Below are 23,258 nucleotides of genomic sequence, written 5' to 3' on the forward strand. Positions count from 1 at the left end.
TTAAATCATCATTACCGCATCAAATAAAAAATATCTTGACAATTAGGTACAGAAGATCTAGCACAAAACGTTTAAAAATCTGCCGATTTTTATCCCTATAATTGTATGGTAAATACCAAGCTCCTTTGTTGTATTAGTATTTGTGAGAAGAATTTAATCTTGCTATTCAAAAAATACCCCGTTTTGGTCACACATTTCTCCAGGGAACCTGTGCTTTCACACAAGTTTCAGCATTTTGGCTGAACGCTTTTCCAAAAGATTTTTAAAGATTTTTCTCTATATCTTCCTATGTGTAAATTTGACATCACCCATTGTGGCCCCATCCTACCCGGGGATCATGATTTGAATAAACCTGAATCTACACTACCTGAGGATGCTTTCACATATATGTAAGAGCTTTCTGGCCAAATGGTGTTTGAGAAAGAGATTTAAAAAAAAAAAGTCTCAATATATTCTTATGTTAAACTACATCCCCTGTCCCCAATTGTGGTCCCACCCTCATCCGGAGATCACGATTTGAACAAATTTGATTTAACACTAGCTAAGAATACTTCCACACAAGTTTGAGCTTTTTTGACCAAATGGTTTTTGAGAAGATTTTTGAAAAATACTAACAATTTTTCGATATTTCTAAATTAACCCCCCTCCCCCATTTAAAGAGAGCGTTGCCCTTCATTTGAACAAATTTGAATTCCCTTTACCCAGTGATGCTTTGTGCCAAGTTTGGTTGAAATCGGCCAGTGGTTCTGGGGAAGAAGATGATAATGTGAAAAGTTTACAACGACGACATATCGACTACGACGACAGACAATGGATAAATCTTGATCAGAAAAGCTAATTGAGCCTTCGGCTCAGGTGAGCTAAATCTGAATCATTATTCCGACATGGCTAACACACTTCATATGTCAGCAGATAACGTTCAGTCATTTGTCCAGGAAATGTTGTTCTTAATGCTAATAACAGTTATATGAATGGTAATAATAGTTTTTAAAACCGAGGGAGAACTACATTTAGAAATGTATCTATATATAAGCAAATGTTTATAACTTCACATAAATTTTCTGCACTTACAGCACATTGGGGTATTTCCTGGATGTATTTTTACAATAATTGTTGCCATGATTTGTATCATACGTCCACCATTCAATTAGCGACAACACTTTCTACTAATTGTAATGTAGAAAACGAACTTAACCTAAACCAACAATGCCTGCACTCTCCAAAAAAGCGACGGCTGACGTCAGTGAACTTTTAGGGTGACAAGTGCTGCCCCCTAGATGGTGGCAAGGAGCGCGTGGACGACCTCTCCTTGCTTCCAGTAGTCAAAGAAGAATGGGAGTCACACTGCTGACCATGCCGATTCTTACTGCTTTAATTTTATATTAATTCTGAAGAATTAAATACGTCTTTTGATAAAGGTAAAAGAGATGATTGCAGCAAACAAAAAAAAATCTTCAACGTTATACGAATATCACATTGTTGAAATGAATAGTTTATAATTTATAATAAAACATTTAAAGTTGTGTATTTTAATTGATATTTTCGTTTGTTTGCTTGCTTGATTTTTGTTTCTTAAGACATGGAATAAGCATAAATGATTCCAGAGTCTTTCCCATTTGTAGTAATAGAATTCATAGAGATACATATTTAAATGAATAAAACAAAATGGCTTAGATCATTTGTGCATTTCTTGGGTCAATTTCAACTGCCAACATTACGGTAGTACGTTACTAGCGCATCACTATATGGTTGGGTTTTTTTTCATCATTTTTTGAATTGAACTTTCACTTTCAAATTTACATATCAGAGTAATCATACCGCATTACATATAAGTATATAATTTCAGTGTAAACATACACATTTGTCGCATTTTTTTTTATTCGATATTTAAATATAATATACGTAGATGTACATATACATTACTTGAAAATTTATGGTGTATTTTTAAAAAGTAGTGTTTTATGTAAAAATGTTTTAGATATAGGCGGAAAAGATACAAAAACGACAGGGACATTAGGAAAGAAGACAAACACTGAAATATAACTCTCCAATAGGTATCTAACTCTAACTCTAACAATTGCAATTTTTTAGAAGCAAATTTTTATAAGCAGTCTTTTGGATATGGTTATAGATTTCTTATTGATGTTTTTCAATTGATAGTTTTTGACTCAGTAAAACTTTCTTTGCTTTATAAAATAACTTAATTTTGGTCATGTATTTCAATAATGCTATTTAACTACAACTATCATCATCGCGTCATCATTTCTGTTTTGTTTTTTTGTGTTTGGTTTTTTTTTTTTTCTCATTCAAAAACAACTGTTTGTCTTGGAGAATACAATGCCAATGATTCCGGGGCATTCCTGGCATTTTCTACTGAATGACTGACACATTTACATCAGCCGATCGAACTCTAACAGAATGGTCGGGTTCCAGGGCTCCTCTCTCGGTGGCTGACCGGGATGTTTCTCAAAGCCTGTCTCTCTAATTAACACGGGATCCAGATCCAGCGGGCATGTCGAGGCCTCCCTTAGTCATGTCTATAGAACCACGGACCCTCGTAGCCCGACACGCTCTTCCTGGCATTGCGGTGTTACAGGGTTCTGGCATATGTCCCCAACAGTTGTTGACAACTCAATCCTATCGGAACATACATCGAGGTGTGCGATGGTCCTCTGTAGGTACAAACATCTATTCTTCCTAAAACTTTTTGAAATGATTTCTCGGTTAATCAATTAATTAGTCCGGGAAACATCTGACAACCAATCACTACATTTATTGAGACAATCGGTCTATGATTGATAGAGTCCCGCCTCGTACATCTTCTCTCCCTATAAAAAGACCTCTGCCTCCATACAAAAAAACCAAACGACATCCGTCACACAAACCAACTGTAAGTATCCAAAATTGTTCTTCAAGTAAAAAATAACAAAAACTTTTTATTTTGCAATCGATTCTCTGAAATCATAAATCCAATCAAAATCAAATAGTTAAATGTTGCCACTTTCACACATTGAAGTCGACAATAAATTAAGGCTGCAAAACTAAAAAGGAAATAATTCCGAAATCATAACAGACATAAGAAAAATTAACTTTATTCTTTAATTAAGGATGTTGTTTACTCAGGGTTTGAGTTCTCAAATCCGGATTGTTAAAAAGTCCAATTTCATGAGAAAAATTTGTTTTAAATACAAAAAGTATTTATGAAATAAATTATTATTGACATAACAATCAATATTTTTACTAAATAATGGAACTAGGCTCAGACAGAGTTTGACTTTTAGCAAAACAGAGGAAATTCGGACTAAATTTTTCAGATTTTGGCAGATTTTGTTTTCCACTTAAATATTTTTGGTAGTTCTGTAATATTTAAAGTTAAGATTTTATTTGTTAGTCTACATAATTTTGCTTATTTTTTGTTGGTTTTATCTTGCTTTTTCGTTTTGATAATCGAATGGCACACACTACAAAAATATTGAAAAATGCCTAAAAATGATAAAAGACACAATATCTCAAAATTTTGATCATTGACCTCATATAAACTTTATACCAGCAGAGAAAGGTCAATATACTTCGTTTAATGCTATAAATGTTTTAGCATTATCATCATTCAGTTTTTTGTTATATTGAATCAAAAATGGGTAGTAATTTGAAAACTGATAGAGGAAATTCGGACTAGAATATCTATAAAAATTGTGAATAAAAACTTTATGCTTTGTATCTATTTAATGTCTCTACCATTCATAAACTGTATTTCATTTGTTAAAGAGTTAAGAAATTTGTATTATTTTCACAATTAAGAAAACCTCAATCATAGTGTAAAATTTTTATGGATTTTTCTTAAATTTTCAAAAAATAGTACATGGCCATTAACTCAAAAAGTAGGTCATTGACCTACTTTTTTGAAAGTGAAGAATAACACTACCATGTAAGGTATATAACACACAATAGTTGGTTTTTCATTATCATCAGTGGATTTTTTTTTCATTCTGAGTAAACGTCATCCTTAAGGAATAAGAATTCATTCTTTGAGTAATCTGAGATGATATTCTAAAAATGATTCTTTATTACTTATATCTATATAATTTTCAGCAATTATACGATTACATATCAGAATATTAATTATGCAAACTCTGTTTGCGCCCCGACAATATGTTATTTGAATTTATTGGACAGTACAATACCAAATTGATTCGTAGTACGTGTTATCACAGACAAAGACACTGGGTTATGTAAATATTTCATAATATGGAAAATGGTCCTTTTTGTATTAAAATGTACAAAGAATTGGAATAAGCATTGAATGAAAAAAGAGATAATTTTGCCTACAACAACCACCATAGATATTTTGCTATAATGTATGGGCTTAGATATGGTTGATTCTATTCTTCGGTTTAAGTGATAGTACTGTTGTGATGTTATGACTGCGGCGAAGATTGCCGATGCAGTGTCAAGTGAATTTACCAGTGTCTGGAGATGTTAACACTGCCGTCTGACAGAGGACCCCTCGGTCCAAGTCTTGGAGTCTTCAAAGTAAGGTGACATATCGCCCTATGTAAACACAGCTCAGAACACAGCTTCCAGGAGTAAAATTTCGAAACTCATTTTGCAAACTTGGTAGGCATGGCGTTGGACATTGGCGCGCGACAGACGTTGTCGCCTGGCGACATGAGGGTCTGACGGGGGTCTAAGCTCAACCCCGGGGGCTTCATATGATTCCGGAAGCCATTGTGTGTCATAACAGTGTGTGTACAAGAAAACAAATGATATACACAAACCATAACTTGTTACTTGACACGAAGTCTCGCTTACAGACACGTGGGCCTTACTACTCCAAACGCCAGTTACTTAATAACGGCCAGGACTGTCCGTAGAACCATTGTTCGCTCAGTCTTCGATAGGTCTACACGCTGTCTCTTTTATTGCAGGATCTGGACAAAATGAACTCCTCTCTGTTAGTGCTGCTGTGTGCCTTGATTCAGTTCCTGGGACTGGACGCCGTGTACGTCAACATTCAGCGTTACCGTGGCTACATCCAGCGAACACACAACAACCTCAGGGCTCTAGAGGGGGCCGCCGACATGAAGTACATGGTAAGAATCCCCAAAAAATTAAAAATCGCCATCAACTCCGGAGGTCTTTCAAATAATAGACGACCATTGTTAACATTAACTCTTAGAGATGCCAAAAAGAGTAAAAAAAAAATTGCTAAATTCAATAACATGTTTTAAACAGTCAATTAAATATTGTGACAAATGTTCATACAGAGGGTATATGTTTCCAGTGCTAAATTTCAATGATGCGCACTGAACCAATGTAACTCTGATGTAATTTATACCTTACCAGACCACGGACTATGGTTTGGAGAATCTCTCCCAGAGATGGGCAGACAGATGCGTCTTTGAACATCAGATGAGGGGTTACGGAGAAAACCTGGCTTTTATCTCCAGCACGGGCCCCACCCCAGATCCTGGTTACGTCATCAGGGAATCCATCCGTCAATGGTACAATGAACGCCCCCTGTATCGGTTCGGTACCGGTTCCTGTGGCGCAGCATGTCACTACACTCAGGTAAAATCTCTCAGGATTAGGTATTTCAATTAATTTTGCAAGAAGAGCCCCTCATAATATGAAAAAATGAATCGCACAATAGATTAATAAGCAACCTTAGATATTATGCTCTGTGAGGTAATTTAATTCGCAAAAGTGGTAAGAATAATTATAAAACTCGGACTTGTAAAATTCGTTGGTAAACAGGTGATGGAAATGGTTTCCCTCACACATAGTCGGGGGTAATATTTAAGTGTGTAGATATTTTGGCGGTAGTTCCTTGTTTCCCGGTGTCCCGTGTCTTTACACGGCTGTTAATGTGTTCCGTTGTCTTTCGGTGCTGTTTCCCTGTATTTATAACCTGGTAACATAATTTATGACAAGGAAATACACCGAGGGTCCGCTTAGCATGTAACCTACACGGACCATTACTGCTCGGGCTCCGATAAGGTGACTTAAGGGCGACAGAGTCACCTGTTTTTATTTTTTTGTTTACTTATCAATCCAGCGAATAATTTTTCTATGTAATTTTTGACAGATTCGGTGAACCATCGTTCTCTTTGTTTTTCTCTCGAGGAAAATATTCTTCAAACGAAAAAAAGTTATCGATAGTAAAAAATGTTTAAAACGACGCTTCATGAATTATTTGATTTTATCTGATAAAACATTATTGGTGTGTCCCGCTCACACTCAATTTACGTCACATTAATTTTTCGCCGTCGTGTTGTTATTATAAACATGATAAGCCGGTCTAGGTTTCGATACTCAATGAATCCTCAAACACCGTTATGATTTCACATCATTTGACTACTTAACCATTTGTATATTGTTTCACATTTTCAGAGACGTTTTATGTTTATTTGTAGATGATTTGGGCGCGAACATCCCGGGTAGGTTGTGCCATGAGTTATTGCGCTGCTCTCTCTGACGGTAGAGGGCGCGTCTACAGAAACGCGCAGTACTTCGTCTGCTTCTACTCACCCCAGTCAGTATAAAAGCATTTACTAAGACCATGTCGAATTTTGAAATTAATAATAAATCACGATCTTCAAACAAACAATTTTAATGACTGAATACAACTGTTTTGCAGGGGTAACTTTATTGGTCAGACTCCTTACACCCCCGGCCCAGCTTGCTCCCGCTGTCCCATGGGAAACACATGCACGCGAGAGGGACTCTGCTTCGGACCTGGTCAGTGATTACATTTCATTGTTATGATAATAATAATAATACTGATTTGTGACAGACTGATCATGATTTTGTCTCGTATATTTCAGATTTTATGGGCAGGCGTAGACGAAGAAGCGTTGCAGCCACGTATAAATCCACCATGACGAAGTCTGAGGCTTGGTAAGTAAACAGCCTCCAAAACTAAATATTAAAATTAGTTTTAAAAAAATCAGCTCTACCAATAACACAGTGACTTTTGATATTAGCTAAGTGGATATATAATAGCTTTTCTGTTTTTCACAGATGACAATCACGCATGCTGTCGTGTTTCTTGAAGCTGAGTCAATATAACGATATAATTAATGGTGCTGTTTAATGTATACCTATCCATTCAATAATAAACAAACCTGTACCTCTGTATTGTCTTCTGAGCTATCAATTCACGATTATAACCGAAATAAAATCAGAATTTACTGTTTATGATTATCAAAACCAGTTTTTTTAGCGATGGGATATGTGGCCATAGTTATGTGTCCTCTATATTTTCTGAAATCATCGTCTTCTAAATAAATGAATCATGCATACCTTGATATTAAATAAATGGAACATTCAATGTTATAATCAAACGACGTTAAACCTTCGCATAAGAGTGTCAGACATAAGATCACTAAAACTACGAAAATTCCCAATTCTAGGTTCTATATTACAGATTGCACATATTTATTTGGATTTCTGTAACATATCACATTTGTTTAAAAAATAAATATAAAGATGTAAAGACTACGGCGAGGAGACATAACAAAATAGAGCACAAGGAAAATACAAGTAAACGTCTCCAAAAGATAAACCAGTGTATAGCAAAACAGTCAAAACCTCATACAATTCATAAAGCACTTCACATTGGTAACGATTTTTGCATAACTATGTTGTTTTTTTTTTCTCTCGCGTTGAAAGACCCAGAAGAGAGAGTGAGACACGGGGACTTCTTAGTGAGACTACTAGAGTATATATTACATATGTATACAAAATGGATGGAATGGAATTATAACAACTGTTTGTGCTGCTGCACTTCTCTATCAGCAGTGGAATGAATTAAAGCAGTCAGCTCTTCTTGAGGTTCACTCCGGGAATTCTGTCCGGATAGGTTCACTCTGTTATATCCGTTCTTCCGGACCGAATGGTTTGGCGCACTAACACCAAGTCTTTCCACTTCCCTTCCGATTATCCTTGTATCGTTTTGATTAAGGATTGGTACCCTTTCTGAGACAAAGGCGACCTCTTTGCTGCCGTTTGCCCGTATAAATAATAGCGGGCCAGTAGTTTGACTAGGTTTATCAACAATTTTCGTCTCTGCGCACGAGACTGTCGCACTATTTGCTTCTGTATTGTTTAACGGAAGCTCGTGAGCAGCAGAACTTCCAAGAAGTGACGACAGATGGCGCTTTCTCTCAGCAGTATATTTGGCTCTATTGACTTCTGCATAATACTTGTTTGCTTTCTCTTGTTCTCGCGTTGGGTGATTAAAATAACTACAACAACCTGTGTAATTGAAAGAACATTGTTAGAAGGAATCTGCAAGTGCAGTTAATCTAATTCAAACAAGCACAGGGAGCAACAACCAGTATTCGTTACCTTTACAGCTCTGTTCCGCTTCATCCTGTAAAGAATCCAAATCATTACACTTTGACAGAAACAAACAAGATAAGCACCTTTTGTGATGTCTTTTTTTTCTTTAGCCAAAAAGTGATAGGCTACGTATGTGAATAAAATTTACCGAGTTCTCTGTAGAGTTGTCGGACTTGGGGGAGGAACACCGGAATAATTTGACGACCTGTAAAACAAAATGCAAGACGCGTTACACACTACACGTGCATACCCTGCACTGATTAACGCTGACTGGTTACACGGTCTGTTCTTTACATAGTAATTTACTAGTTACCTGAGTGTCCATTATTATTCTGCTTACAAACAATGATATCACCTGCAATGCAAATGACAAAATGATCAAATTAACCCTTACAAATTATTACGCATTATTTAAGAATTTCAGTGCAGTTTGACAAACGTACTATTGCAATCCTACAGGTAATCAAGATAATGAGTTGTAGGGAGGCAGGGTCGGGCGTTAGATCCATGGATAAGAAAGCATCCATTGCCACCAACATGAGTAGAACGCCCGTCTTAATACAGCGACATCTGAAAGGGTTCAAACATGTACAAACAATACGTTATGAAAACTCAATATATGGTAAAGCCAAAAAAAAATCGACTTTAATTTTTTACACCTTTCGTATTAAGCATTTTGTTTAACACTTCGAACAAATATTTCACAGATGTAAATTGTTACATCTACATGTGGCAACAGATATTTGGATACGGTAACTGCTTACAAGAGTTGTCTCCTGTTGGCCGCGGTCGTGATGTCTGCTTTGATTGTTTTGGACTTGACAGACAACACACTGAACACAAACATCACCTGCAACGAGTCAATGCCCTGACTAATTATACAGTTTTAGCACTGGATCATATTCTCTCCAAACCAGCGGAAAGAAAAATCGCAACTTTAAGAAGAATTTAAAATTCCGATAATACCTACAAAAGTTATGATGGCGACTTCAATGGCAAAGTAGTAAAACGTCCATTGGCTTCTCCTAAGCCAACACCTACGGTTCACAAAAATAGGTCATGTTTCAAGTAAAGGTATTTAGTGAATGCATGTCTTGAGCATTAATTAGTATTTCTAAATTTAACAAGATAAAGACCATGTGAGGTTGACAGTAAGCTGTGTACATACATGAAGGAATGGCTGTCGGACTTGTCAAACATCTGAGACGCTACCACGAAAAACGATGTCAAAATCAGCGGGCATCCTGTGAAGATTGCAAAGATTGGAGTGTGAAATGTGTCAGCATCAATGGGCCTTCATGGAGAGCCGGTCAGTGATCACGTGACAGAGATAAATCATGATCAAAACTTACCCCAACCAAACATCAGGTACTTGCTGACCAGTCCCCCCGCTTTACTGGGAGAAATAAACTGATGAACGCTGACCAGCAGTAAAAATGATATAGCTGCCGAGTACAGGAAGAACAAGGCGTACCTCCCTATTGTACAGATAATCTGAAACAGACAGCACAACTTTTTATTAGGAAGATAATGTTATTATTTTCAGACTTTGACTTTAATATTTGATGCAATATGTTAATGTACCTCAGTTTTCCAATGATAAAGACACACGATAACGACACAATTCAAGGCGATTAACACACAGATGAAATTCACATAGATAACCGACTCCTCTCCCGGTAATCTCCTATACAGAAAAAATATTCCATCAGTATCAGGGAATTCAAACGGCAAATTGCTGACAGTGTATACGATAATTATTATGACTATTGTAAACCATTAAAATAGTAAATGCTATTCCTAATCACGTGACTACCTGCAGGCGACCACAAGAATGATGAGAATGAGAGCAAGACCGGATATAGCGACGGCAGCGCCCACTAGAAGCAGTTCAAAGTTGTTTTGGACGGCGGGGAAGACAATCTGTCAAAAAGCATGGCAATATATTAAAAACATATTATGGAAGAAGTAAAAGAATGACCATGAAATACATCACCATTATATGAATATCATGTTGTTTAGTTTACCGTTTCATTTTGCTGGATGCCAACCACTTGTAGCATGACAGGAAGTGAACACTGACACGTGATGTAGGAGTTGTCATGTGACACAAAATGACAACTGTCGTTTTTCCATTCATGTTTTATGTATCTGATATTACAAACGAAGCATTTGTTAAAATAAAACTTCACAGTCTTCTACATATTCATTACAAAATCTTCACCTTAATTGAATAATAATTAGACAATTGTGTACCTGGAATCCTTTTCAAGGGATAAACAATGGAATGTTGAATAATCTCTCACATTAACCTGTTGATGAAATGAAAAATTAATGTCATTCGTTCCAGAGCAAAGACCGACAACTCTAATATCGATCATCGTTATTTATGGTTGGATGGATACAAAATGTTTAAAAGTTGATAATCAATACATAATAAATTGCCTTATATAAGGAAATAAAATAAAATTGTATGATATATATAATATTATATAATATATAATTCATTGCCTTTCCTCAAACATACATGTAGCAATTTTTCTTTCCGATATCACATTATTTTAACTTTAAAAGAATATGGAATTTGCTGTTACTACGGACAATAATGTTACATACTGATGACAGCAGTGGAATGCTTATTCGTCCAATCAAATTATCCGTTACAAAGGAATCGCTGGGGAACATGCTGACATCCAGCATTTCGGACACGGAGCGCAGGTTGTGGTCCCTGTGTACACAAGAAATCAGGTGTGTTTGTGCTTTTATAACAGAATCCTGAGTGTTATGCTTTCTCAGCTTCATATATTTAATATCATACAGTATTAAAAGATTACCAAGATATCATTTGATCTGACAATTCTATCACAACGGAGGTTATAAATTGATATTGATACGGTAGTTATGAATACAAGTCGCACGTCAGCACTATTGGATATACAATAATCGTGACTTTTACCTTTGTATTTTCATGGGAAACAAGTCGATTAAATTCCGCAGAGAAAATAAAACCACCGGGTAAGCTGAAATAAAATCACCGATAGACGCCATTAGCCAAAAATTCACACTCTCGTCAAAAGTTGTATCTACACTCAGCACGTCTCTCATTTTATCAAAGGCAGAAGAAAAACTAAAACCTACCGTTGGTGTCTGGAACAAGAGCCCTTTCGCCATTCTGTCTCAACAGCGTTACACGATGACTGGAGCTGCTCCCAAACTCCACATCTGTTAATAGAGATCAATTGGTCATCTAAATAAGCTACGGGTGAAACCTACCTTCATTTTGCAACTTAAACGGGAAGTTTTCTCTCTCAATGTTTTCATGTGAATGTAACATTTACGAACTCTTGAATAAATTTGGTGCGGATTACGTAGATGTTTTGTTCTAGAGCTCCTGCATGAATACTAAAAAGCCTGCGAGTAAACGTTAGTAAATGGTTACCTATATTGTCCGATAGAATTTCCGTATCAGGTGAGAAGTCCAGGTAACTGGTCAGGTTACTACTCAGGGCGTCCAGTATACCTATCATGTTGTCCCCAAAGCTCACCGCCTGAAAAAAATAGCCCACAATAGCCTCTCACACAAACGTCCTCCGGATATTTTGACTTATTTACGCATATCGAACTAATTTAACTAATTTCTTTCATGAACTTATAGGTGTATTAAAAAAATCAACCGTATTTTTACGGACCTTTTTTTCCTCCACAGTGGCGTTAGAGATGGCTGTGAGAAGTTGGTCCAACAAATAGACGACATTCTGCAGGAAATATCACAGATATAAACCAAAATGACTTTAAAATCCAAACAAAAATATACCGATATAACAAATTTTTATCGGACGCACCACGAATGAGATCTTGGAGCCACCATAGTAGAGGGAGGGGGACTTGACCAGATGTTGGAGGATTTTCAGGAGAACATTAGCGGCAATCTCTACGTCACCCGAGTACATCCGGTTGTCTGGACTGGCGGCGTACTGGAAGAGCTGGTCGAACACGTGCTGTAGGGAAGATGATCTATATCCGTTACGGAGGATCTCCATCTACAACAGACATCACAAGGATCCTCCAATGACACGCTTTACATGCTTACTTTCTTTTACTCCAGTTTTGGCATGCGCTGCATATCATATTATAAAATATGACTTGTGCAGCTTTACATTAGTTCATATACTTTTAACTTCTTGTACAAAGCACTTGATTGAATAAAGAACATAGGATGAGTCGTGTGGGCTTACCTCGTCATATATCTGGACCAAACTGACAGACTGACACATTGAAAAATTGGGCTCGTCCCAGGAACAAACTCTTCCCCGTCCGCCATTTCTACACCGGCACTTCCTAGTGACAAAACCTGCCAAAATTCACCGGACACAACCGGTTTATACATCGTTTGCAGGTATGTTACAGGTTACAGGTATGTTACAGGTTACAAAGATTGTATCGGTATCATCGCTGTATAAACCTTTTTCCTAGATCTATATACGAGTACATGTAAATTATCATGCTGGATATATGGTTAGTATTGTAACATTTACTATGAAAGAATCTAGGGGAAATCGATCAACGCTATATCATTACAATTTTCATAAGAGTGCAGGAAAGTTTTAACAATAGTTATGTACAATGATTTGGGCTGTAAGACAGATGTACGAAAGGTAAATGCCTCACAAAGAAGAAAACACAAATTCAAAGTAACTCATACAGATAGTACAGATATGGTTCAGTCTATTGTTTGCATTGGTGCTAGTTATACACAGAACACGGCATATTGCACCATTAACGTCAACATTCGACATCTTATTGTTGTTAGATGGAATGGTGTGAAGAAACGGTGATTACACACGGTGATTATACCCGCCAAACCTAAGTACTGAAATACCGGAAGTACACACGACAACTCTCTTGTTACAGAGAGTAGTGTTCTCAAGAAATCTCACAAAGACACTCACCAGTATCTATAGGGATGTAGTTTTGAAAATCTGTACAAATAGGGACAATCGTCAGATAAACCTTGTATATTTTGTTGTAAATTCTGATGAATGGGAAAACATAAAGCGCTGTAAATAATTTTGATTTCTTACCCCCTGCTTCTGCTGGACATCGTTCCTTCCGGTAATGGCCGCCTGCCATTTCCGCCCACAAAATACTCTTATACCACTGCTGATGACAGGTATCGTTAACATGGTTAGCTGTAATAAATTATCATGAAAGCAGTGAGGGTGAAATTGAAATGCATTAAACGAGAACTTTCTGGTTCGGATAGTTTCAGTACCTGGCTGTACATATATAGCCGCTGTGACATTCTGGGCGCCTGCAGCGTTGGTCACTTTACAAGTAAATATCGCCCTTTTCAGCAGGCGACGGACGTAGAGCTGTGATCCGGCAGGCTGTAGTGTTTCCGGTATCATATCGGAGCGCCCTCTTTTGATGAGCAAGTTGTTCACGTACCATTCATACTGCAAGGCATCTTGATCAAAAGACAGGCATCGGATTCTAATCGATCCACCGTAAGGGACATAGTCCGCCATCGGATCTATATCAACCATCGGTGTTGTAATGACGTCAACCAAGTCAGACTTATTCTGAGCAATTCCAAAATCTCTGGCTTCACAGGTGTATTCACCTGGAATTAGATATATTAAAATCATGTACATGTCTACAAGTACCGATGGCATGTTTATTCCAGGGGATCGTTCAGTTGTCTGATTCAGTTTTCATACCTCTATCCGACGCCTTGACGTTCCCGTAATACAGCACTGAGCGAAGAGTCCCGTCCAGTTTGGAGTTGATGATGGTCTGGAAACCTTTCCTGACAGCTACGCCCATGTCGATCAGCATTCCGTCCTTGAACCACCGGAAGCTGGTGTTCTCAGAGCCTCGCACAATACAGGAAATGGTCAGGAATTTGCCCTCGATGGTGTAGCTGATGTAGTCGTCGCCCCAGAAGGAGTCGTGCTGTCCTTCCTCTGTGGTGACCACCTCCATCAGGTACAGAACTAAACGCGCCCAATATAAACTATTATAGAACTAAATGCATAATACATGTATATAAATATACTATGACATATCTAAATGCACCCAAAATATACTATTACAGAATTAAATGCATCAAATATATACCGGTAATTTTACAAAACAAATCGCGCTCAGTACATACTGTGTACTATTAAATAACTAAACCCAATCAAAAGTAATTAAAACTAAACGCATCCAATCAGAATAATCACAGAACTAAACGCACCCAGTCGAAATCGTTACTAAACGCTCCTAATCATCATTATAACAAACGCACCCAATATCAACTATAACCAATCAAAACTCTCACAAAACGAAACGTTTACGCGTCCAATCAAATTCATTTCCAAAACGTACACAATCTAACAGTAAGAAAATTAAACGCACGCAATCAAACAATTACATAATAACAAAAAGCATCAAATCATAACAAAACTTAACGAATGCAATGAAACAATTATAACAAAACCAAAAAAACAATAAATGGAATGATTTGTAAGTTAATGTTCACCTGGAATGCTTTTGATTGATAATGACGTATTGTAAAATGGAATGTCGCCGACCAAGCCACGGCTGAAGAGGGTTTTCTCAAAGGTCGCCATCTTGGATTGTTCACTTGTCTCGATGATAAAATGAAATTCCATTGTTCTTGGGTTTGATGAACTACATACATACATAGGAGATATTAATAACATTATGGGCTGATAAACCAGTTCACTAATGTCATGTTAGAACCGGTAAAAGTAATTTATCACATAATAAAATATTAATAATTCAATCAGTATATTATAACAAAAAATAACGTTTCACTTCACAATACATGTAGATAGAATACGTACTCTAACTTGCACTTATTGGTAGCTTTAATAACATAGAAAATGATTTTTGTCTGTTTAAATTATGTTCCGGACATTGTCTTACCTTGACCCAATAAAGGTAAAATTTGTCATAGTGTGTACATTATACTCTTTGAGGCTCAGCTCAATCTAAAAAAAAGAATATTGGACAATTTATGTTTTGAAGTCGACACTTTTACAAAATAAAATAATCAATATTAACAATTTATATTAAAATCAAAATTCATAGCTATTAGCGCCAGCTTTGAATAGTTCTGTTTACTAAAAACATTTTATTCTTCTTTTTTTTAAAGACCATTCTCTGTAGAAATTACAGCGTTCTGAATGCTTAATGTTTTGAGACATCGTGGGAATAACCAAGAAAACCAATGTTTTCCCAAAATAAATTACACGCTATTTAAAATTTTCAAAATTAAGGTTAAAAAGGTTAAATGATTTCTTATCTACAAAATTTGATTTGTACAATGAAGAAATGACAAGTGAAAACTTTCATTCTCAATTCTATATTTCTGATCTGATTTTCTTTTTAAAAAAATTATTATTCTTTAAACAGAAATTATTTATTAATGGAAACACTGATTGACCCATCATATACGAATATTCAAATTTGACGTTTTCCTCATCTTATCAATGAAAATTCTTACATCTTGGCGAACTGACTCAATTTGAGATTCAGTAAATAGAACATCATTTCCGCTTCCGGAAATAGACTGGAGGTAGCTGTCCGTTGGTTGCATTGTTACAATGATTCGATTTCGATCTGTAATGAGTAAACATTCTGTCTTTGATATCAATGAAGTGTCTAAAGCGACAGCTGACCGATGTTTTATTCATAACGTTTGCTTTCTCCAATGGATAAATATTTTGATAACGCTCCGTTCGACGGCTATTTTCTTTGACTGTTGATTATTGTTCAACATTTTGTACAACACCGAGTGACCTCGGTTACAGGTAAATGACTTACCTATATGGGAGCAGGTTCTATTGTCAGGGTTCAGTCGGAAGTCTTTGTAACATGCGCACTGTTTGTAGCCAAACATGCCGTCAATGCATGTCTGACCGCATCCAAGGTAGGCACATGCTGAAAGCAAAGACATTTGTCGATATCATATAAACTTATTACTTATCAAAGATTAAAAAACATCGATGTTTAAAAATATAAATACAAGATTACATTTTACAATGAATACAGAGAGAAAATCAATATAAATTCCTTCCTTAACACATTATCTTGACGCCGTTTTGGTTTTAGACTCTTTAGTAGGCTTTGCTTTCACACGTCTGTCACTTACCGTCTGGTAGATAGTCGGAGAGGGGCACCTCACACATGTGTCCTGTGAACCCTTTGGTACAGTTACAGATGTTAACATTTGTTCCATAAAAATACCTAGAATTACAATGGGAAAGCGTTTACTATTTTTCCTTTAATATGGTAAACAAGTAAATGAAGTTGACCCTACGTACAACATGATACTTATAGGCATTAGTCTTATCATTGATATTACAGAAATTATTAACGCCTTCTTTGGTAAATGTTGTACATTTTTTGAATACAAAATCGCATTTAATTCATTGAGTGTAAATGTGCATGTCCTTTAACAATTAGTCTTACCGACATTCCCCTCCATTCTTGCATTGGTTAATTCCCTTGGCTGGGTCACAGTGTTCCCCATATTGACAGATATCCCCCTGGTAGCCCTCAAAACAGTGGCACCGGTAGGCCGAGAAGTCGGCGTTGGCGTAGCAGTCGCCCAGGTAGGAGCACAGGTTGATGGAACAGGTGCGCTTTAGGTTTGTGGAGGAACGGTCCAAGAACTCGTATGTGATGTTGAAGCCATAGACGTCCACGATGTGATCCAGCACACGCACGTTAATGTCGTTGATCTCAGAGACGGCCAGACGAATCACGGTGTACGGCTTGTTGGACACGATGTGCTGGATCTCACTGTTTGCATTCAGAGTGGCTAGTTGCCGGGGATTGATGTACTCCCTCTGGTTGGAATAATGCTCAAACTGCCACACACTGACGAACCCCTTCAGGTAGAACTGTGTCAGGTAGATGGCGGTGTTCCGTGTCTGGGGGTTATAGATCACCCACTCACATTGTATGGGGGTGGGGAATTCCTTGGGGAAGTTCGGGGACTGGATCACGCCCTTAGCGTCCGTCAGTCGTCCCCCGCAGTCTCTGAACACTGGGACGCTGTGTACATAGATTGTGTAGCAGGCGGTCAGCAGCAGCAGGTGTCCGGTGTTAATGTTCGCCATCCTCCCTCACCGGAAGTCCTCATCTCGCCTCATTCACAGTATCACCTAAATGAGAAAGGAGATGACGTTAGGTAAAATGAAACTTATACACTCAACTAATCGATGCAATTTTTGCATGCATTTTTTTTACTTTTAAACTTACGTCGATTTATCAAGTCAGTTCACTTAAATCCTATCTCAAAATTATCGGTAATTCTACGATAAGACATTAAGGTAATGTTGCAAGTAATTACAGTTAGCCTTTTACCATGTCCAAATACTATCAGTAATATATTATAATCTAAAACAATTAATATAATCGGGAATTAGTTGCTACAGGGAAAGTCTCCAAAATTATTTTTAAACTTTAAGAAGCATATAGAGCTGCATGATTGTTCAAAAAACACTTCATGTCCTCTTGCAAAGCTTATAATAAGTCACCACTACCTGTAGAGAAGTCGATGACGTTTCATATATACACGTCATATTCATTTAAAGCGTTTATATTATACTAGTATTAGGATATGCATTTACTTCATTCAAATACATATATAACATTGTGTCAGTTCACTTGAACGAGCGTGCTATACAGTATAAATCATCGATAGGCTGTTAAGAATACTCTACACATCACGTACGACCCCAACAATACACTTATGGTACTGAGCACTGACCAATCGCAATCAAATGGTCACACAAATAGCAGTAAGTGTTCTGTCTAGTTCACACAAATAGCAGTAAGTGTTCTGTCTAGTTCACACAAATAGCAGTAAGAGTTCTGTCTAGTTTGCAGCCAGTGCATTGTCGACACGATGCAATTAATCTGTTCAGTCCATAGTCTGACGTCGTACCTTGTATGGTAAACTGATGGGTCGTCATTTGGGGAGAAATCTTTCATTAAAGGTTTAATTTTTTTTATTACATACTATGTTTATTACATTTCCCACAACTCTGTCATTTTCTAAATATAGTATTAATGGTAATAGGTGTTACTAATTATCACAAATTACGAATGTAATCACCAGGCCTTACCGATCAGTAATCTTGGCAGTAGTTTTTGGATTCCGTGATGCCAACATTGTTCAATCCAATGATTTAAACAACCGATTGATGAGTAATATATTGTGATATATGATCTGACAGATCAGATCGAGTAAATCGACATGCTATTGCTATGGTTGTTGCTGAATCATTTAATTCTCGGTGACTCAATCGTATTGTGTTTGTCATAATTCCTACCTCGGGATAAATAGAACGAAAATGAGAGAATAAATAATAATAAGGCATATTCTTGACAAAAGCAGTTTTTCAGGGTGGGAGTAAATGAAGTTAAATGGCTTATCTTAAGATTTTTACCGATCAAAGAAGTTGTAGTATTACACAGAAACAAGGCTGTTGAGTGGATCGGTGATAGTTATACACATACATTGTGACACGTACTGGTGTGTAGCTGACCTGCTCACGTCCTTGTTTTGTTATACTTGTACAACGTGGTCATTGTAAACGCCGAAACTTCACTTTGATCCGCTTACTGTAATGGAGACCTATCGTTTACTGGTGACAAAGCGGACACAGTTGGGACACAGTGGGGGCCTCAGGATCAGAAGCGAGTATCTGGGACAAGACTTGAAAAATCTCGTAATATTGGGGAAACCCCTCTAGGAATAAAGTGGTCAGAAAGGATATCCCTTTCTGTATTGTTTACAAATACATACTATCTACGATTGATAGATACTTATTGTAGTTTGGAGGAAGACCTTTTGTACCCGAGAGAGACCAGATGCCTGGAGTGACTGTTGCACGTGACCACCGACTGAGCAGCATCTGTCCGTGTTTACTTCTTATCTAGGGTATCTGGACATGTTTACAAATCGGTAACACGGAGGAACAAGGAAATAGCTCATTCAGATAGGATTTCATCAATATCCATAAAATCAATTCCCTGTTAATGCAGAAACTGGCCGCTTACCAAGGCCAAGCTCATAATGCATCCGTTATTGCAACCTTTAGTCATAATGGTCAGCGACAAAACAAACACCAAACTCCTTTATCTTCTTATCATTTGTAAACTGTCCTGAGTACTTAAAGAAGCCTTGAAAACATAAGACCTTTGTTATTTTTACATGTGTTTATAAACATGGGGTTTTTTTCAGGGAAGATCTTATCAAAGCACAACTGTTTCTGAAAAAGAACTAAATGCACTACGCAATACAAAATGAAATTTGTTAGCCTTTGATAGCTCTGACCAGATCCGTACTCCCAATTGGGGAAATGCCATGTTTTCTAAATCTACGTGACAGACAGATCGACGGAGAGACGAAGCTGTTGATCCCAGGGATTAGATCCCGATAGAAGCGCCTTGGCGGTCCTATTTTATATTCACCATATTTGTCTAGGTTTTATTAGTCCGGTGGCTTGGTGACGTCGTAGTCAATGCCGCCCCTTCCCTGCGCTTTCTCGCGCGGTCAGATACCCTCTTATCACTAGCTTCAGACATGTTGTCAACCAAAATACCCAAACTCGAACACCGGCCATAAAATAAGATTACTTATTAAATATACAGCCTAGCAGTAACGGCGAGATATGGAATGGTCAGCAGCGTGCGATTACTCTCACCCGACCTTCAACTCCCCGCTGTGTTCTCCGTATAAACAACAGATAAAGGACAAGGTTACCCGGATATACCTTTCACGGGTTTCGGAACATCATTTCCAGTACCCATATTGTTATTTTTATACAATGCTCTCATAATATTCGCATGGAATATTATTTTGGTCATCAAACTCAAGGCAAAACTTTTGTATACTTTTTTAATCCCACAGTAAAATATTTACTTTAAACATGTTCATTTGAGAAGCGATTAAGTATGAGCCACACATTTACCCGAATGAAACAACAACAAAATTCCATTTTGATATCTTAGAGCGACTAAAAGTAAATCATCTTTGCCTGCTGTAAATATTTGTTTATCAGTGGAGGTTCACACTGAGGGTTGGGAAAACCCTGACCAGAATATTAAAGAGGACTTATAAACGTAATAAAGCTTTTCTTGGATCAATTAAGTTACATCCCCACCACTTCCTTTTTCCCAGGAGTAAAACGCAATGAAGACAGCACGCAGTCCTGTTAAGTGGTAAATAATCCAACTAAACACTGCAGGACTGCACTTCTAAATGGACGAGATCATATTTGAATAATGCGATAATCTTGGAACAATGTTGATTCTGCAAGGCATGAAAGAGCTGTCTGACTAGTGTGAGCAAAGTACTATAGTGAGTTAGTTAACATGGTCACGGGATAATAAAAAACATCATCCTCTTGGACAAAGCCAGGAACCGAACAGATTGCTACACGATATTGCCGAGAGCTTGGAAGTTCACAAGTGTTAACAAATCGCTGTCGACATCTGTTTGTGGAGGAGGCTTGAGGAATTCCCCGGTCAAGGAAATCCCCGACATGGCACGGTTTTAAACCCCAAAATAATGGTCACCGTGCCAACTGACCAACAACCAGAAGTTATATGTCTTGTAGTCCAATTAGATATCCTCCACACACTGACGATGGTGTGTGTGTTTGTGTGTGTCTGTAGGGCTTCTCTCTGTATATTGCCTTTTCATTTTGCTCGATTGTACAAGTCCTATCCTGGTTCTCACATTTATCTTCTTGTTTCGTAATCAGCTACTCACCCTGTTATCATCAGTTCATTTCGCAGAAATATGATATACAGCGGTGTATCATAGTATGACGGTTTACGGAATGAGCAATGTCACTGAATAGTCATGCAACTAAAGTTGTTTTTTTTTTGTCTGCTTTAAGACAATTGATACATCTTTTATTTTGAAGTACTTATACCTTTTGGCATATTCTACTCTCCCCCCCCCCCCCCCTAGTTCTTCAGTATTTTTCGTATCATATTTATTCCATGAATGGAATCAATCGCTGTATCAATATTTTAACCATGATTCAACATAATCAAAGGTAACCGTTAAATAAGCCAATAAATGTGTTTTGTGGCGGGTTCCTGGGCCTACAGACCGTATTCCTGGTACTGTAGGGGACCGTGGGTCCTGGGAGAGCATTGCCCTGCTTGTTGTTTATCCTGGCAGGTCGTGACAGGACAACGAGTAACCTTATCAAGAACGACTCAAACGCTCAGGGGACGCAGTCGATTCAAGCGCACTACAAGTCAAGTACCTTCCCACATTATATGACTGTTTGAAGCAAATAAATGTAGTGTAAATCAAAAACATAATTGCCCCCTGTGTTTTATTTTTCAGATGCTTTTTGGTTTTCGATAACGAAATATGAAGAAAATTTATATATATGTTATAAGGAAATAACAAAATTCTGAGATAAGATATATAACATAAGGCAAAGTTATTAGGTGTAATCTGAAACTAAAAAACAAATTTTCGTTCGAATCGACAGTTAATTGTGAATTTAAAGTAAAGATATAAAGAAATAAAATAAAACTCACTTAAGATTAACGGAATCATGATGAAGTCATGTTCTTCTTAGTAAACATTAGTAAAGTAATAGCTGTTACTTGAAATTATACATAGTTGCTAGTATAAAGTGCCATTATATTATTCTATCAAAGACATAATTTGTGCGTCTGCCCTGGACATACCTGGGGTTAACAAATATCCAATCGTGTTATTCATCCCATCAACACCGTACAATTGTTAAATGAACACTCAAAGGGGAGAATTTTATATAATCCAGATTAAGCTAAGTCTCTCTCAGGGTTGATAAACAAAATCGTATTAAACCATTTAATTTCCAATTTGAAAAGAAATTGACTATTTTCGGCTCTCGTTCTTTAGAATGTACCCTTTACATGTAAGGAAAATCACATGTCGAAAAAAAAACTTTAGTAGTCAAGATGTTTTTCTCTGAGAGAGTTGAAGGGCTGGAATCAAACAGCAACGAGTGCTGCTATTTACGAATAGTTCCCACTGTACACAAGATAGCGAGATATTTTTAACTACACAGGGTATACTTTGGGACAGGTGAGAAGCGATGGAGTAACTGGGAGGGGGTGAGGCGGTCCCCTTACCTGATTAAGAAACCTGTCAGGAGACATCGGTAAACACAGTAAAATATATAATCCTGGTACACACAAATGCTGGCCTTTCAGTTCTTGTCTGTGGATGTATATAGGTGGAAGCTGTACTTCACCTAGAGATAGGTTATATGTTAACGCATGCGTTCAGCGAGTGTTTACATGTACTGACCATCCCTTATCGCTATTCGCCGGTCGATACTGACCGCTCGCTTAGGCCCTGTTTTTGATTACTCAAGGCTCTTGCGCAACATTCTTTTAAAGATTAAATTCTACTTACAAGCTCTGCCATGGTTGTGGCTATTTAATAGCGTGTAAGAATTTACACTATATCAAATAGACGGTAAGTGTTCAGTATGAGTTCTGCCTACGCGGGTTGTAAACACCTCCTCCCTACATGTACACTATTGATCACCACTATCAGACACTAGATACTGAAGGACACACTCGCCAGATTTAAATTCACCCACTCTCCGCATCCCACAGATGTGATTAACGCTGAATGACCGGGACACTTTATGGTATGAGCCGACTTCCGCCTGCCCTTGGCTTTGTGACGACCCATTCCTTTATTTACTCTGGTCACTCAAAGACCTTGATCCAGTAAATTTTTGGAATTTTTAAAGAAGTACGTGATACTGTGTAAATACTTAGTTTGGGGTCATTGTGGCGGTTCTGTAAAGGTGCCGTTTCGTGGTTTCGCGTTATTAAAAGAGTAAAATACATTGGTAGAA

The 23,258-nt window shown here is 37.4% G+C and overlaps 2 protein-coding genes across 6 annotated transcripts; one reads left to right on the forward strand and one right to left on the reverse strand.

The window, feature by feature from the left end:
* The first annotated feature begins 2,791 nt into the window (after positions 1-2,791).
* LOC128166381 (peptidase inhibitor 15-like) lies at positions 2,792-7,135 on the forward strand. Of its 2 annotated transcripts, none has more exons than XM_052831503.1 (6): positions 2,792-2,890; positions 4,926-5,090; positions 5,344-5,568; positions 6,414-6,532; positions 6,638-6,738; positions 6,825-6,901. In XM_052831503.1, exons 1-6 carry the CDS (start codon positions 2,792-2,794, stop codon positions 6,899-6,901), a joined length of 786 nt encoding a protein of 261 aa, XP_052687463.1. The 2 variants fall into 2 exon arrangements, with proteins under 2 accessions (XP_052687463.1, XP_052687464.1); XM_052831504.1 differs by lacking the exon at positions 2,792-2,890 and adding an exon at positions 7,021-7,135 and having other exon boundaries at positions 4,826-5,090; positions 6,825-6,897.
* A 271-nt stretch (positions 7,136-7,406) lies between these two features.
* LOC128166380 (uncharacterized) lies at positions 7,407-23,001 on the reverse strand. Of its 4 annotated transcripts, none has more exons than XM_052831500.1 (31): positions 22,805-23,001; positions 16,828-17,525; positions 16,508-16,602; positions 16,180-16,296; positions 15,860-15,975; positions 15,280-15,344; positions 14,870-15,021; positions 14,064-14,339; positions 13,616-13,966; positions 13,425-13,532; positions 13,293-13,322; positions 12,579-12,694; positions 12,186-12,383; positions 12,033-12,098; positions 11,783-11,891; positions 11,482-11,565; positions 11,300-11,363; positions 10,960-11,071; positions 10,600-10,655; positions 10,371-10,494; positions 10,160-10,266; positions 9,928-10,030; positions 9,696-9,837; positions 9,512-9,587; positions 9,314-9,380; positions 9,108-9,193; positions 8,787-8,913; positions 8,657-8,698; positions 8,492-8,548; positions 8,350-8,374; positions 7,407-8,256 (listed from the first exon to the last, which is right to left on the reverse strand). In XM_052831500.1, the coding sequence occupies exons 2-31, from the start codon at positions 17,478-17,480 to the stop codon at positions 7,760-7,762; spliced, it is 4,221 nt and encodes a 1,406-aa protein (XP_052687460.1). In that variant the 5' UTR covers positions 17,481-17,525; positions 22,805-23,001; the 3' UTR covers positions 7,407-7,759. The 4 variants fall into 4 exon arrangements, with proteins under 4 accessions (XP_052687460.1, XP_052687459.1, XP_052687461.1 ...); XM_052831499.1 differs by lacking the exon at positions 22,805-23,001 and adding an exon at positions 22,519-22,727; XM_052831501.1 differs by lacking the exon at positions 22,805-23,001 and adding an exon at positions 22,090-22,425.
* Between the last annotated feature and the right edge of the window lie 257 nt (positions 23,002-23,258).

Source organism: Crassostrea angulata, chromosome 10, assembly GCF_025612915.1.
Source record: "Crassostrea angulata isolate pt1a10 chromosome 10, ASM2561291v2, whole genome shotgun sequence".
Classification (NCBI taxonomy): domain Eukaryota; kingdom Metazoa; phylum Mollusca; class Bivalvia; order Ostreida; family Ostreidae; genus Magallana; species Magallana angulata.